The 17,241-nt window shown below is 38.8% G+C and overlaps 1 protein-coding gene across 3 annotated transcripts in view; it reads right to left on the bottom strand.

The window, feature by feature from the left end:
- Positions 1-17,241, bottom strand: part of LOC134799584 (dynein regulatory complex subunit 7) — a 186,353-nt gene that overhangs the window by 11,111 nt on the left and 158,001 nt on the right. For 2 of the 3 annotated variants that reach the window (XM_063772017.1, XM_063772018.1), the window contains exons 3-14: positions 11,620-11,814; positions 10,632-10,793; positions 9,333-9,518; positions 8,603-8,813; positions 7,628-7,775; positions 6,376-6,485; positions 5,241-5,388; positions 4,174-4,450; positions 3,103-3,324; positions 2,435-2,644; positions 1,995-2,086; positions 26-497 (exon numbers count right to left, since the gene is read on the bottom strand). In XM_063772017.1, coding sequence (XP_063628087.1) covers positions 341-497; positions 1,995-2,086; positions 2,435-2,644; positions 3,103-3,324; positions 4,174-4,450; positions 5,241-5,388; positions 6,376-6,485; positions 7,628-7,775; positions 8,603-8,813; positions 9,333-9,518; positions 10,632-10,793; positions 11,620-11,814 — 2,118 coding nt within the window. In that variant the 3' untranslated portion in view covers positions 26-340. Of the gene's footprint in view, positions 1-25; positions 498-1,994; positions 2,087-2,434; positions 2,645-3,102; positions 3,325-4,173; positions 4,451-5,240; positions 5,389-6,375; positions 6,486-7,627; positions 7,776-8,602; positions 8,814-9,332; positions 9,519-10,631; positions 10,794-11,619; positions 11,815-17,241 lie in introns of those variants that run through there. The other variant, XR_010145430.1, reaches the window with a different exon arrangement.

The following is a 17,241-nucleotide window of genomic DNA, read 5'->3' as shown; positions in this document are numbered from 1 at the left end:
TTATCCCTCTAAACGATGTCATTATTTCTGTACGACTCCATTAATGTAGTTCTAGCAACTACATTTGCTGTTATCAGGTTATCACCGGTCTATTAATTGACATAAAATTAAATAACATTAAATAGCTAACGAAAACAATAACGATGCTATAATAGTTGATTGTTTTTTTAATCGATTTCTTTTGTGTTTTTTTTTTCTACTTTTTCCTAATCAGAACACCATACTGAATATGTACTTAAATGGATCCCCACATCCTGTATGTAGCAGCAACCAACTAAGTCCAAGTAGTCAAGTTACCACCTGGCCCACCACCTGGTTGCTGGATTTGACTTGGCAGGGGCTACTTGATTCCGTGATGGTGTCTGACACGGTTGAACTCCTTGAGCAGGGGATGCTTGTCCAGGTAGTCCATGAGCGCCTTGTACCGCGGCGCGGAGAGATCCTGGTGACGTGTCAGCCGCACCTCTAAGGTGTGCAGTTGGAACACTAGCTCGGCGCTGGAGAAGAGAAATATATACATAACATAACATACATAAGTAGCTACGAGAATCATATTTCTCAATCGAACTGATGTTTTAGTATGAAATCAGACACATTTGATAACTTAGTTGGCAATCGAATTGGATGTAAAAAGAAACTTTTAGTAACCAAGACAATTTTTTTTTTCTTTTTCGTCCATCAGGACGATCAGGAAGCTCTAAGCCAGACTGCCTAGTCATAAGTAGATTTTTTGTCTTTGGGGCTATTCATAAATTACGTCATTTCAAATTAGGGGGGGGGGGGGTCTGGACATCGGATGATGGTAGCATGACGTAGGAGGAAACGGGGTCATTCGAAGCATGATTTTTGGATGATGTTAGGGGGTCAAAAATCGTCAAAAATCGATGACGTAATTTATGGACAGCCCCTTTTCAGTAAGTTCAATCCGGTAAACGTCTTTAGTAAATACTATTCATATTAGGTCAATTCCGATAGTAATGTCTTCAGTAGTCTCCATTTTCAAAATACTTTAAGTAAAAGCGTCTCTTCCAGTTATTTGGTCATATCCATTAAACATCCATTCTCATTGGTGATTTAGCTCTTGTAAAGCGATAGCGAACTTTACAAGGAACACTTGGACAACCGGCCCTTAAGAGCCAACGGGAGTGGTCATTTCTCCATACAAACGTACTCCTCGTTTTCCTCCGTGGTTTTTGAAGCTAGAGCAATGATTTTTTCAACACAGATTAATATTGTCAATATCTGTGTCGGACCGTTTTGCTTTTTTTGTTTTTTTAAGGCGCTAGAGCCCTTCAAAAATGGCCAAAATGGCCTAATTGACTATGCCGCAATGAGAGGCGTGGCATTCAAAACTGATATCAATTAGCCAAAAAATCAAAACGGTCCGACACAGATAATTTCATAATCATTTAGATTTCCAAATTTGGTTACGATTGGTTAAGTGTTGGAGGAGGAAACAGAGGAGTACGAAACCTCGATTGTTGAGATTTTTACGCAGGATTTTTCGCCTTGTCCTTATCGCACTACTTTTAGGTGCCGCTTGACCAGGGGCGTATTTACCCTAGGGCCATCCGGGCCATGGCCCGGGGCGCCAACCTCCAGGGGCGGCATATGCCAACCCCCAGGGGCGGCATGCCGCCCCTGGCGGTTTGCATTTTGTTTTTCTTCCTTGACTTCTGGGGCGGCGAAACGTATTGGCCCGGGGCGCCAAATTTCAAAATACGCCCCTGGCCGCTTCCGTTAGCGAGACGGGTAATATATTTACCTAAAATATTTAAAACTCAGCTCCTGTTTCGTCTTAACTCCAAAATGATGGTTAAACGTGCTTCAAGATTAATTCTCCATTCACTGCACACTACCACATTAGTTTACTGTATCGATTTTACACTTTAAACAATATTAATGAGCAAAAAACAAAGTAATCGATCACAAAGCATTCCATTCAAGATGGCGCTCAAACCGGAAGTCAATAACCAAGACAAGGCGCAACTTACCTAGCCGCGAAATACTTGGCTTCTTTTTCTGGAGTAAGAATGTACTGATTCGCCAAGTACCACAATCTCTTCTCCTTGTATTCCGAGTTCATCTGCAAAGCAATATGTTTGTCATGAATAATATCTTCTCTTTTAATAATAGGTACCATCACGTTCCTCGATTGTTGCGCCGTTTAGGGTCGTAGCTAAATTGGTTGTTCAATACTTACGTATAGAATTTCCAATTTAGCAAGAACCCTAAATGGTATAACAATCCCGTGGTGTGACTGTACTTTTGTGAGTTTGTAATACGAAAGGTTTGTAAAAAAATACATGTTGGTATACATGATAGAGGAAGCTAAAGTCAAAGCTAGAGTTTTGCTAGAAAACAATTAAACAAACAACATATATTCGCTACATAGTAGCAAGCAACCAACAGAACTAAATGTAATGAAACCCACCGCTTCAAACCGCTCATGGACCATAAGTTGTCGCTGCAGCTGTTTCGCCTTGAAGTCATTAATACACTGTTCCCTTATGAGGGTGGCTTCCTTGATTGTCAGTAGCGCTCCTCCACCATGGCCGGAGCCGAACATGCGAGCCAAGTATGGAGCTAGGGGGTCTATTTCGGCCTCCTTTTCGCGTTCTGATACTTCAGCTTTCCTAGTTTCCTGATGGGTAGGAAAACATTTTGATAGTGTGATATCATCATTTTGTACGTGCATAAATTTGTAGGGCATAAAGCGATCCATCCGAGGCCATTTATTGGTCCGAGCGCAGTGAGGCATAATATAGTCGAGGAAGAAAATGGACATTTATGCCTGAGTTATACACTCTACAATATCCAATATAGATGATTTTACTTTATACCTTAAATACCTATTAGGTATATAGTCAATATATGTATTAGTACACAATATAGAGATACATAATAGCATTGAATAATAGCTTTGTACAGTCAGCTGCACAGAAAAGGAACCCCCCTGCCATGTGCCCCGTGCTAAGCGAACTATCACAGCAAAAGGGTGAAAGGTCAGGTTTATGATGGACTTTTGAATTGTAGTTACCTAAATCTCTTCTTAAATAATGTACATATAAGATATTTTTCCCTAGAGCAATAAAAACATACTTCATCCATCCACCCCTTCCTAGCGGCATCGTTCCTCTCCGTGTCGAAGAGCGCCACCACCAGCTCTGGCTCTGTCAGCTCTTTATGCCGCTGCTGCAGGTACGAGATGATGTCCGCCTCCCGGTCCCTGATGGCCTTGCGCGCCTTGTCCTCGTATTCCATGTTCTCACAGAGTGTCAGGTAAACGTGGAGCGGGCGGGGCGGTTTGGCGACAGGATCTGACTGAGGAAAGATAACAGAGTTCTGTATTCACTTCTCGACGAGAGGTGAAAAAGACATAGAAACATTTTTATTCAACATCACATGAAATGGCAAAGTTAACAGATAGTGTAACACATTTTTTACAGATAAACCTTAAATTTAGACTTAATAACTAAGAAATTGAGTTGCACATCTAAGGGACAAATATTCATTAATGTTAAATAGGAGCTTGCTTCAGCATAATGTTGCAGTGTATTTACTACAACGCTGGTTTTCAGGCAGACCCTTGATATATTATATTATCCATTACTCGCTGTTAGTAGTTTTCTTAAGTAAATTAATATCAATAGTTTGTATACATTTAATTTTAAGGCTTGTTTGTGTTCCTTAATAATTTGGTTGATACTTAGCTTAAGAAAATGCTTGCAACACCCTTCTGGGGTCCATGAGAAACTTTTATACTTTTGTATTTTTTGTAACAACTGCTTACCATGGTGCAAAAAACGATATTATGATTATGATTATAGTCTGAACGGATTAAAACACTTTGATAGCGCGCAGATTGTTAAAAATATTTATTAAAAAGACATGAATAACAAGGTAAATGGCACCAGCTACTAAAAAATATTGGGGTCTCACAACACTAAGTAGGATTAGCAGAAGTTGCTAATCCTACTTGCTAGGTATATTTAACGCGATTGGAAAAAATAATGCGTCCGTCCAAGCACGGTGAATCGCTAGTGAGTCTGAAGATGGAATCTCTGAACAATGCGGGTTAAAGGGTCTGCTAACTATTAATATTAACTTGACAATGACACTGCAAGCTTAAAATGGGGTTCCCATAGGTTATTTGAGCACATGAAAACTTACTACATATCCTGATGTCTTCTCCGGATAGTACAAGATCTTGCCACCAGTCTCAGCCAGGTTGGACTTCAGGTATCTCCTCATGTTATTCGTGACGAAGTTGTACGCGTAATGGTTGAGGAGTTCGATGGTGTTGTCTGGGATATGGAAGATCCTTCTCCAGATATCTTTGTCCGCTGGAAGGCTGTTGTCGCGACCATAATCGTCTATGATCGTCTTTAGTTGACGCTTAGGGTCAGATTTGGTACCTTCTGTGTATACTGTTTGACGAGATTCTAGACTGAAATATAATGTTAGAGGAAAAGGTGGACATGTTAGAAAAGTAAAAGGAAAAATCGGAGTTAACAGTAATTGTTAACACACCTGCATATAGTCTTTTTTATTTGTGTTTTATTTCTATTTTGAATCCAGAAGGCTTCTCATGGAATATATTATTGTTCCTATCTATAAAATAATGATATAGAAGATGATTTATCTTGAACTTACACGAATAACCTTACCGTCTTCTTTACTGGTTGTTTATATTCAGTTAAATTTTACATTACTTTGATTAATTTATAAAAAAAACCTCAGATACTCGTAATCTAGGAAATGCATGCTAAAATATTATTATAAGTACATATTATAGGTATAGGACATTATTACACAAATTTAGTAAGCTCAATAAGGCTTGTGTTATGGGTAAGTATTTAGAAAATGACATATAATAACAAACTTATTTATAAATACTCAAATACATAGAAAACCCCCATGACTGATCACACGAATAAATGCCCTCACCAGGATTTGAACCCGGGATTATAGGCTTCGGGTCATAGGTCTAGTGTCACTACCCAAGACAGGTCGTCGTATGTACATGTACCTACAAGGGTAGTCGTTATGAAGTACAGTCAGCAGCAGAAGTTGCTAAGCAACCGAGGTGTTCAAAATTACCTTGACGCGCTCTTATTCTCTTAACAATAAAACCTCGCCCGCTTAGCTATTTAACTATTGCTATATATAACTATAACTATTGCTGCTGACTGTACCACACATTGTTTATCTATTAACGTCGATAAACCCAAACTTACAAATCTTCTCTTTTAGTATAGTACTCGCAAAAGGTGAGGGGAGTGCATTCGATTTTGGTGAGGTGGTCCACGCGCGCGTAGTAGTTGAACTCCAGGGTGCGGTGGGCTTCTATTGAGGTCGGCGGGGCGTCGAAAGAATACTCGTGATCTAAATTAAATTAATGTGACAAGATAAGGTACACTGATTTAAACTTTCACGATTATTAAACATTATCAAAACTACACAACGGGACTTAATCGCGTATTTAAGTTTTAAGATTTACCTCCGACGTTTCGAGGACGGCGTTGTCCCCGTGGTCTCGTGGTCGTGGTCTATATCGGAGAAACTAAGCGCACCATAGCAGAAAGAGTTAAGGAACATATCGCAGCTGTCAAAAATCGTCAGGTGAACAAGTCTGCCGTGGCTGAGCATTTGCTGGAGTCAGGACCAAACCACTGGATTGAGCTGCATAACCCTAAAATCCTTTCCACGGATCGCCATTTCTACAGTAGAAAAGTGCGGGAAGCCATTGAAATCAAAAAACATTGCAATTTTAATCGGGACGAGGGTTTTAAGATCTCATCCACATGGAATCCAGTCATTAGTAAATGTAAGCGGAAACAAATATCGACAGTCGATAAATCGAATATCGTTAGTGTTGTGTGTCGACAGAGTAACATCCCTAGTGCGCAAAACGTTCAAATTCAAACTGATAAACAAGACCAAGTGCGGGTAGTTCGAAAAACTCGCGCGGCTAGAAGATGTTGATGTCAACTTGAGCCAGTCTTCTCCGAGACCACGGGGACAACGCCGTCCTCGAAACGTCGGAGGTAAATCTTAAAACTTAAATACGCGATTAAGTCCCGTTGTGTAGTTTTGATAAGATAGGTACATTCCAAATTCAAGTGTTCTGTCCATTACCTAGTCAATCTTTTACAGGAATTACATAATGTCTACATACATTCTACCTAACTGTAGGTACGTCAAGATTAGAGTGGTCAACTACTAACTTTTGAAAAAATTAGCTAAGCCACAATATAAAAGTTATATTTACGTTGAAAATACAGTTAATCGCGTGGATTTGAGAGCACGTTATGGTTAAACGTTTCCAAAATATCTATTCTATTCTTGTTTTGGTTTATAAGAAAAACTTACAGATTAAATGTTCTTTTCTTCCGTTGCCAAACTTTTCATGTGTGATTTTTTTTACGTAGTCTATCTTAACAAACTCCATCAAGTCGGCTCGATGTTCAAACCACTCGTAGCTAAAACACAAATCATACTAAGTAAAAACACTATTTTTTATACAAAACCTGCAGAAAAATTAGATATCGACGAAAGATAACACTTTAAACTCTCGCGTTTTGTACACATATTTAATTACATAAACGGGTCTACCGCGATATAATTTCATTGTTTTTACAATGAAATTATATCGCGGTAGACCCGTTTGTGTAATTAAAGATCTTTTTAAATAGTGATCCCTGCGAAAAGTGTACTTAATCTTTTTTTTTGAAAATTTTGTGTAGATTATTAACGTTTAACAAGATTTTATGATATTAGCCACCGTTTACGAGTTATTTACGAAAAACTAAAAAAAGGGGTCTTAGAAGTGATTATAATTAAATTTCCCGCGTTAATATCTCTTTGAATATTGATACTAGCGAAAAATTGTACGGAATCTTTCTTGTAGACAATTTTATGTAGATTACTTATGTGTAAGAACATTTTTTGCTATGCGCCACCGTTTAGGAGTTATTTACGAAAAACTAAAAAAAGGGACCTTTAATATCAAATATCTCACTTCCGGTCGAGAATTCGATCAAGCAACCGGAAAATTCGGATTCAGCGGGGTCTAATTAGGTTAAAAAACCCGGTTGCCAAAAAGTAATATGATTTGCCAGTCGAATCAAGAAGGAGAGCGATTTTGAATTTTTATGTCTAGTCTATTAAGGTATTTTAACAAAGATACTTATACTAATAAGAAATAGTAATAAATGCAAAAATTTCATTATAGAGACAAAAAAAAATCGCTATTTTGTTAAAAAGAAGGCTAACAAAGAGAGTGTATAAGGGAGAAGTGGAAGTGGGGGTTGGAAGGGGTACACCTCTGCGGACTTTCTCTGATCAGATCGGGGAAATCCTGAAGAAAGGCCAGGTCAAGAGCACCCTAAACCGGCGAGCGTATATGAGGAATGTTATGAAATGAAGCGAAAGAGGTATGTCAGGATCGTAGCAAGTGGAAATCCGTGGTCTCTGCCTACCCCTCCGGGAAATAGGCGTGATTATATGTAGGTATGTTAAAAAACAATAAATGAAATTGCCAAAGGCCGTCAGCCAATGTATGGCTACATTAAAACCTTATTCATATAATTAAAAATTAATAGAAAAATCAAGTAACAATTACGTAATCAGAGGCTTTGTCAAGGCGTAATCGTCATAGAGCATGATTCTCTTGACGAGTCCATCGCGCTCGAAGTAGGGCGCAAACTTCTCCAGAAGCACCTTCTTGTAGTGAATCTCTTTGTGGCTGCCTGGGAACCGCCGCTCGAATTCTGGACATGAAAATCAGTTAGTGGAACACATGTATGCTGTTCTAAGGCCCACTTGCACTATCCCAATAACCCGGGCTTATGAATTTCATAAGCGTAGCTTAATTGCCCTGTATAATTTAACTCAATTAACTTAGGACCCACTTGCACGATTCTACTAACCCGAGGTTAACCGGTTAAACCTGGAGTTACCATGGTTACCAGTACAATTTGACACTAGGTTAACGGTTTAACCGCTTAACCCCGGGTTATTGGGATAGTGCAAGAATATGAAATCATAAATATAATTTTTATATTTCCTTATGAGTCTTATGACCCTAGGCTGTGCTGAAGATCAGGGAATTGATTTATTTAATTGTATGGCATAGTATAATAAACAGAAAACAAACAGAGGATAAAATAGAAAAACAAGAGCGGCACTTTAAAAATGAATTTTCAAATGGTTTATCTATGCCCGCAACGTAAATCCATAAGGTACCTACGGATGCACGTTTCCGCGTGAAGGTGCATTCACTGTCATTGAAATATTCATGACAAATACGGAAAATCTTCAACATTGCGTGTGTAGTTAGTAGGTGGGCATTTTCACTTATATAACTGTGTACCATTAACGGCCGTGACGGTTAACTTACCTTACTGAAACACGACACGACTTAAGTCGCGCTTTAAAGTACAACTTAAAATAAAAATGCCCAGGTATATAGTGCTAATAATTCTGTCCTGATTAAAACCTGACCTACATAGGAACAACGGATATTAATGAACAAGGTGTGTTAGGAGCATCCGCACTTCTTGTACATCATTCAACCTATTCCATTCCATTACCATACCATCAGGCGTGATATCCAGTTTCTCGACCCAGCTGGGCGGCATATCGAGATGCTTCTCCGTGTCGACGGCAGTCCGCGGGTCGTCCTGGTCGACTCCGGTCATGACTCGGCGGTAAGTCGGCTCTCCGGCTAACAGGTGCTCCCAACAGGACAGATCGCCTAGATCGTAGTTCAATGTTCCGAGACCCCCCACGCAAGCTTGGAGGTTCACCTGAGAAAGGATTTTGAATGCAGGCTATAGTATGTATTTCTCAAACAGGAAGGATTCGATGACAGATGTCATCTTGATACAATTTTGCGAGGTTTGGCGTCTTAATGTTATAAATTACTTAAATGAACATGACGCCAGACTGTCATCGTACCTTCTTGTTTGAAAAACATTATAGCAGCCCAATTCAGATCTGTGACCTATCAATAGTGACATTTCTGGGCCAGAAAGATCTGACAGAAGCTGACAGATCTCTAGAACTCTCTGAACTGGGCTCTAGAACATCTAGTAACCGCGTAGGGACCTATAATTATTAAAAAAAAATCGAAACAGAAGTGAAGAGTGTACGAATCCTACCGATTTAATATCAGTCATCCTTGAATGATTCTGAATGGTCTTGAAATTTAATTAACTTTAATTTAGCAAATATGCACACGATTCCGAGCCGGCGTGGGGTTAAATATAAATCTTTATTGATATAGTTATAGGTCAAAATGTCTTAAAAATGTGTTAAAAACTCACATAGTAATTTTCATGATTGTAAACACTATCCAATCCCCGGTACTGAGCCGCGTCGAGCGGATACTCGGTGCCATCGCTGGGCTCGATGAAAAACGGTTCCTCGATGTCCTTGAATCCTGGCAGGACCAGAACCCACGCGTGTGTGCGCCAGTCGGTGATCTCGTCTGGCGGGGGCTTCTCGAGCTCCTGAACAGGGTTTTGGCACGTTATAAGTACGAACAAAGGTGTCATAGTGGTTTTCAGGATTCTTACATTTTGTTGGCGGCTGGTGGATTACCGAGTTATCTCTTCTTCTTTCCCCTGCCCTTATCCCACGTTATGTGGGGTCGGCACAACATGTTTTTCTCTTCCATTCTCCTCTGTCTTTCGTCTCCTCAGCACTCACTCCTTTCTTTCTCTTATCCTCTTTCACACAATCCATCCATCGTTTTTTGGGTCTACCATACGCTCTTCGTCCATCAACATTCATCCCTAACATTCTTTTGCCTATATGGCATTCATCCCTCCTCATTACATGCCCATACCACGCTAACCTAGTACCTACTCCTCATTTTACCGATTTACCGAGTTATACTTTGAATAAATCAAAAGAAATATGAATAGGTAGTTATGAGTTCAAGAAAAGTCTGCAATGATTTCAACAACAACGGGCCACAGGATATTGATATTTGTTAACAAGGTTTTTTTCTTTCAAATAAATGTTATTCTATTCTATTCTTATTCTTATTTTGATAGGCTACGCAATGCTAGTGTTATTTATACGTCATCATTTTATAGAAGTTTGACTTTTAAAATAACACTTGCACTGCGTGTGCTATCAAAATCGTAGCAGACTTATTATCTTGGTCTAACTGTATGTACCTACTTTTATTTTATTTTTACAATAACATGTCTAGTTTGAACTCTACTAACTAGTTCTGGGTACCAATTACCTATCGTAACTTTGTGTTCGAAAAATAAACAGGACAGAGGGGCTACCGCAAAAACCGAAATTCGCAAATTGCGGGGATCTTTCTCTTTTACTTCAATAGAGGCTTAATTAGAGTAACAAAGAAAGATGCCCGCAATTTTCGAACTTCGATTTTCGCGGTAATAGCCCAGAACCCGAACACAGTGACCGATACAAAATATGTTAAACTCCATTTTGATAAATGTAATGTAATTCACACCATATTTGTTTTGTAACGTGTTTGTCTTACTTTCGACGAAGTTACTAAAATGTTGCACCTAACTCAAATGGTGCATTAGGAAAGAATACTAAGGGAAATAAAGAAAATAAAATATAATAATATATCATACGGCAATCCTGGCGAGGCGTTTGTTCTCAATCTTGTCCATCTCCGCTTGCCTCTTGGCCCTCTCCTTCTCCGCCATCGCGATTTGATACTTGGACGTGAGGTCGGGCAGCGGCACCAGTCGGTAGCGAGGTTCCTCGTCGGGCCGGGGTGGCTCTTCTACTTTCTGGAAATAGTTAGTTAGTTAATTATACTGGGCATTTTCCGCAAGTCGACAACCACTGTGCCTATTTTGCGTGAAAACGAGGCAGCACTACTCTAGCCACCCCAGCTCCTCTACTAAACCTACTTTCTGAAAATATACACGTAGTTATCTTTAAAGACCTTTTTTATCAAAATAAATTGTACATTTCACTTCAAGAGAATACATACCAATAATACCTACAACCTAACCTTACAGCTGGTTTGAAGCTTTAACTAGTGACTATTGACATGCCTGTTTGGTTTAAATATATATTATATACTTGATGAAACAAACCAAAACTAGGCCAGACCAGTTTGGCCGATATTAATAACAACCAGAAATTAGACTCCATTATCATTTATTATGATATCTCAGCTGTATTGCAACGTCACAATGACTTTATAAACTCGACGTACGTACAGTCAACAAAACTATTTACCTTAGCATTTGTGGTAAGCTAATAGTTTTGTTAAGCACTTGTGCTAAGCTAATAGATTTGTTTAGCACTTGTGTTAAGCTAATAGTTTTGTTTAGCACTTGTGCTAAGCTAATAGATTTGTTTAGCACTTGTGTTAAGCTAATAGTTTTGTTTAGCACTTGTGCTAAGCTAATAGATATGTTTAGCACTTGTGCTGAGCTAATAGTTTTGTTTAGCACTTGTGCTAAGCTAATAGATATGTTTAGCACTTGTGCTGAGCTAATAGTTTTGTTTAGCACTTGTATTAAGCTTATAGTTTTGTTTGCACTTGTGTTGAGCTAATAGTTTTGCTGACTGTGCAAGATTGTAAGAAATAACAAGACTCCTCACCGGGTTCTCGTCCGGCAGCTCCGGGCACACGGTCCGGTACCGGATGGCCATGCACACGTCCCGCACGGCGCAGCCCACGACCACGTACGCGTCGTATCCGGCGCCGGTCAGCCACGAGACCGTCACGTGCGCGAGCTCGAACGGGTTCGCCTTCCGACGGATCAGCGCCGTGTACGGGGACATAATGCGTTCCGGCTAGAACAAAAAAATATATATTACCTATAAAATTGGTCACTGCGTACGCTTTGCGATTTTTCTGTGCCAATTAGGGAGCACACCGCGGGGCGCTCATCCTGTTTCAGTCTCGTACCGGGACAGGATGAGAAAAACCACGCAGCGTAATGCGGTGACTATGCTTAAAAACCACCTACCTATAGGATAGGACCACTGTTGTTTTGGTGACTTTGGTGTTGCAAATGCTACAGTTTGCGTTTTTCCGCTATTTCGTGAAAATCTACAGTCCTTAAAGTCATAAAGTCAAACTTCCTTGGGATTACGCTAGAAGGATTATTACGCTGTGGCCACAGCGTAATCCTTCTGCTTGTCAATAGATGGCGCTGTACGGAGAAGCTTAAAAGTTCAGTTAGAAAACTATCGAAGCGAGCTTGCTGAATACTAACGCGGTGTCGCAACTGAAGCGTAGAGGGCGTTGCCGGTATTATTTTTTAGCAGTAGATTTTTTTCCGATAGTATGAAGTTTTTCGTCACAGTGCACAGTAGTTTTCTTATTATTTAGGGTTTAGGCCTAAATAAAATGCCTACATTTTAGGTCGGACCGTTAGGTAGGTATATATATCAAAGTGTATAATCAAATATTTCTAACACTGGGTGTTATAATATAAATGTAGGTTTTATATAACAAAATAACTTCTCAAAAACGCTTTCAGACGAAACAATAATTTAAAAAAGTACAAAGTAACTGTTATAAACAGGAGTAAACTTTAACACAATTATGGTAAATCCGCTGGTTTCAACTGTTTCAAGACCCCACAGCTTATTTTAAAAGCGTACGCAATACCATCCAGTTACACAAGCTTAGCTAAGTTTAGCTTTATTTGACGTTCATAAGCGAGTTGTAAAAACCTACTTGAAAATAAATTCAAACTTTGCAATACAACTTTCTCTTCCTCTCTCAAACTATCCCAAATTCATGAATGAAAGTTTGTTTATTCATAACATTTTTCAGCGTACAACGTTTAGGTCGTCCCATTGTCGGTTAGGGGGTGGCCCCCCTCCAATAGAATCCAAAGTTGGGAAACAAAGTCGGCCCGCCAACTTGGACCTGATTTCACTCTCGTTTGAACGCTTTCACTTTTTACTTTTTTTAGTTTTGCTTTTGCACTTTGTGAGATTTTTTACTGGGAGGTATTGTCTTGAAAACTTAAGTACTTACTAAGAGTACCTAAGTGTTCGATGGCGCAAAGTGAAAAAGATTTTTATTACTTTTTAGGTAAATTTACGCTGTTACCGTGCGGTCTTTTGTCTATTTTTTACTGGAAAAGTTGGTGCCGGATGTTAAATTTATTCATAATTTGTCATCTTCGACAAAGTTCAGTTCTTAAAACATAGCCTGTGTAGTGTTACAGGCCTGATTACAGTGATTAAAGATGTGCATGTTGCGGAACGTTTCCAAAACTTGGAATGATCTCGGATAATTTGGAAATTTTCACAAGATATAAAGGAAGTTTTAAAAATATCCGTGAGTTCATATATATAGATGGTCAAGCAAATCTTGTCAGTAGAAAAAGGCGCGAAATTCAAATTTTCTATGAGACGATATCCCAACGCGCCTACATTTTTCAAATTTGCCGCCTTTTTCTACTGACAAGATCTGCTTGACCAAGTATATGTACTAATACACACAAGTAGCAAGAGGAAATCGTTTAAACCGGGTGAAGTTCGAATGCCGCTGTAGCTGATGCTATAATACCTGCTGAACTCGTAGCGCAGCTACGAGTCGTAGCGGTCGTAGCACATCGCACTTACATGTAGTAGGTAATGGTAACTACGTATGACTAATCGTCACGTCAAATTAAGCCGAATATGGGCAATTCATTTTCCAAATCATGACGATTCGGAAAATGAATTAGATTTCTACTAGACTTCAACAACTTACGATACTTTAATTTAAAGATATTTTCTAAGATAGATATGTCAAATTTGACGTTTCCGCGATTCTGGAGGTCCTCTTGAACGATTTCGACAAGTTATGACTTAGATATCCAAGTCACATCTAGTCGATATCTAATGTAGATCTAGTTGATCTCTAAATCGTCTCAAGATCTTGTGATTATCTTGAAATCCGAATAGGCCTGTAGTTTTAGTTTTAGCAAACAAAGTATACCGACCGGTTAAACTTAGTTAATGTGATGTACATAATACTTAATATTATTCAAATTTATTACCCACAGTATACCCAAACAAAGGTTGTTGTTGAAAATATAGACTGAGCGAGTGCGCCCACGCGCGCCACGTGGATCGACCCCCGCGTTAGTTGACGAGTGAAATTGTGCTAAGATGATTATCTAGTTCTAGACCATCCCAAAAGCGCTCTTTTTACAATTGGGACATCTTTAAAAAAACTATGGCAGGCAACAATTAACTTGACTAAATTACGTAGGTTTCTTTTTTATGTTGTCAGCAATGTTAAAACGTGTATTTTTTTTTTGTTTGTGACTTACATTAATTCTTTTTGCGATTGTTTTCAATAGGTAGGTAGGTACTCATATAGAGATCTGATCTAGTAAATATTGACACACTGCTGTTCTTCTCCCACGCAACACGCGCTTCGTGAATCGACCCCCGCGCTCGTCCAAGCTGAAGGGGAGGCGAATGATTATTTCTATTGTTTGAAACTAAAGTCATGCGAATAACCTATTACATATTATTAATAGGAAAATATGATATTGATTAATAGGATAGTCAACCACAAAAATTAATACAAAATTGACCGAGGATACAATGAAGCTTGCGGCGGGCACTCGTTTTACGGCGCGGCGCATATATTAATAGCTACTCTCGTTCACTTAGATTTTGGTGTGGATTACACAAAACACGTGTAAAATATTTAGGTAATCAGCTTTCATTTGCGATCACATCTGTGTAATATGTAGGTAAATGTACAATCCATAAGGCGTCTCCTCTGACACTGTCATGCAGCTTAAATTTAAGTTAAGGTTTTACAGACAATAATTATGAAATTAGAAACGACATACAAGTTGTGCATTCATATGAATACCTTGATATTTATTTATAATCACAGTGTATGCTTCTCACAGCAGTACAAAGTTGTGAGATGCACTGAGATTAATATCGAATCAATATCAATACGACTCTAATGTGCCCCTCGAGCCGTACGAGTAGTATTTAGTTGCAATTTTCTTTGTGCGACGATTGGGGCACGAAACATCAATACGGGTTGTCCGCTCCCACGCTCACCTTCACCCCTCAGTAGTTCCGCCACCACACATTATCGTTCATGTAATTCTTTGTTGAGATATAATTAATATTAAACCAATCAAACAACCCATTATTTTTAAATCATAGCTGTAAGAAATTTTAGTCAGTCAGCCATATTGATAACATTTAAGAATTTACATTACTTACGGAGTACGGACTATCTGCCCGATTCGAACTTTAAGATACGTCGATAAATTGATCTAGAAACGATATGGATTAGATGTGTCAGTGAAAAGTGACGTTTTTGTTTGAAGAATCGTCACATTTGACACTGACATATCTAATCCATAACGTTTCTAGATCTAATAATTGACGTATCTTAAAGTTCGAATCGGACCGAGTGTAGTGATTTGAATGCAATTAAATGATAAGGAAATTGGAATGCAAAGGAAGAATGACAAGTTCTTACTGATAAGTAACTGGCAAACAATTAGGGCAGGACACATCAATATCGCCTCGACTGTCCGGTCCCACGTCTACCTTCACCCCTCGGCAGCGCCACCACACATTAGCGTTGAAGCGTAATTATTCTTTGTTAAGCTATAAATACCATAATTACAATCTGGCTGTTAACGGAGTATGTAATCTGTGGTTTGATACCAAATTTATTAATACGAAATGCATAATCTCGTTTTATATTAGAGCGTCATTTAATTTTTAGGGTTCCGTAATAAACAAGAATAGATTTTTTTGATTATTACATTTTATTGATTTCCATTGCTACAACAACTTAAACTTAAGACCGACATTTGTACCTACCTACATACATATTTTTAAAAATAAACGATTACCTAATCGAATTCTTATAAAGTTGGCTAAAAAATAACTGCTTTCCCGTTGCCAGGGAGGTTTTTGAGACTGAGCAGCTTTTACTATGGGACCAACCCTGAAAACGCGAAAAAAAAATTTGGCTGTTTCATACATTTTGGCTGGTTCATTTTCTATGGGAGGGTAATTTTTTTTTCGAATTTCGGGGTTGGTCCCATAGTAAAAGTTGCTCAGTATAATCCCAAAACCTCCCTGGCAAAGGGAATGCAGTTATTTTTTAGCCACCGTGTATAAGAACAAGGGCGATATCCTGTTATTAAATTAGTATCATATAATATTATGTTCTAAATACACCTCCTAAAACATTTATAGGTACCTTAAGTACCTATAAATTTTTCGCGAAACTTAGGGCAGAGAACAGCATCGACTGGCTCCCACGCTAACTGGGGATCACCCCCCGATAATTCCAAAAACGCACGCGCCAGGGCGACCAGTAATTATTTTCTTTATATTTTTTGCCTGTTGCGATGTTTTGTTACCATCATTGTAGTACGCACTTGTTAACTAGAGTCCATAATATGTATTGATGAGATTTTCGCATGTATTGTTGACCCCAATAATCTCCGACTGGTGGTTTGTAGATGAATACATTGCTAACACAAAACCTCATACACGCGTCTGAAATGTCGGAGGTAATTATAATATAATTAGTACAGTCATTAAAAGCTCCTGAGCGGTCCAGGCGTTAAAAATGATCTGCCCACGGCACGGCATCGGCACCACGTTAATTGATTACAACTGAAATATTATTATGTTTCTGCTATTGACTCATACGGCGCGATTCGGGAAATGAATTAGAGATTCATTAGATATGAAATAGTAAAAATATGTGACGTTCCACGGCAAAAGGTACCTTATGGCGGTTGGCGCTTACGCTATTATTAACGCCGCTCCAATATTATTGCGGCCGCCATAAGGTACCTTTTTCCGTGGAACGTCACATATCTTTACTATTTCGTATCTAGTGAATCTCTAATTCATTTCCCGAATCGCGCCGATAATATTGGTAGCACTAAATATCACAAGCATTAATAACTTAATAAGTTATATTTATTGCAATTGTGTATTGGACGTAAGTATGTACATATAACTACCTCAATAGTAATGTAGGTATCATCTTTGTATTTGTGTTCTGTATCGGACGTAAACCGCCCCGGGCGTCCGTATCGTATCGCCTGAATAATTTACTGCGTTTTGATTGGTCACCCGACATTTACATAATGGCCCATTAACCACTTTTTGTTTACAAAATCGCATAATACCTTTCTCCACGCAATTCAAAAGGTTTCAAATATAATAGAAATAATTAGGTACATACGTCTTTTAGTTTCGTTA

Source organism: Cydia splendana, chromosome 18 (assembly GCF_910591565.1).
Source record: "Cydia splendana chromosome 18, ilCydSple1.2, whole genome shotgun sequence".
Lineage (NCBI taxonomy): Eukaryota > Metazoa > Arthropoda > Insecta > Lepidoptera > Tortricidae > Cydia > Cydia splendana.
The sequence above is the reverse complement of the archived record's forward strand: the minus strand, read 5'-3'. Positions and strand labels throughout refer to the sequence as shown.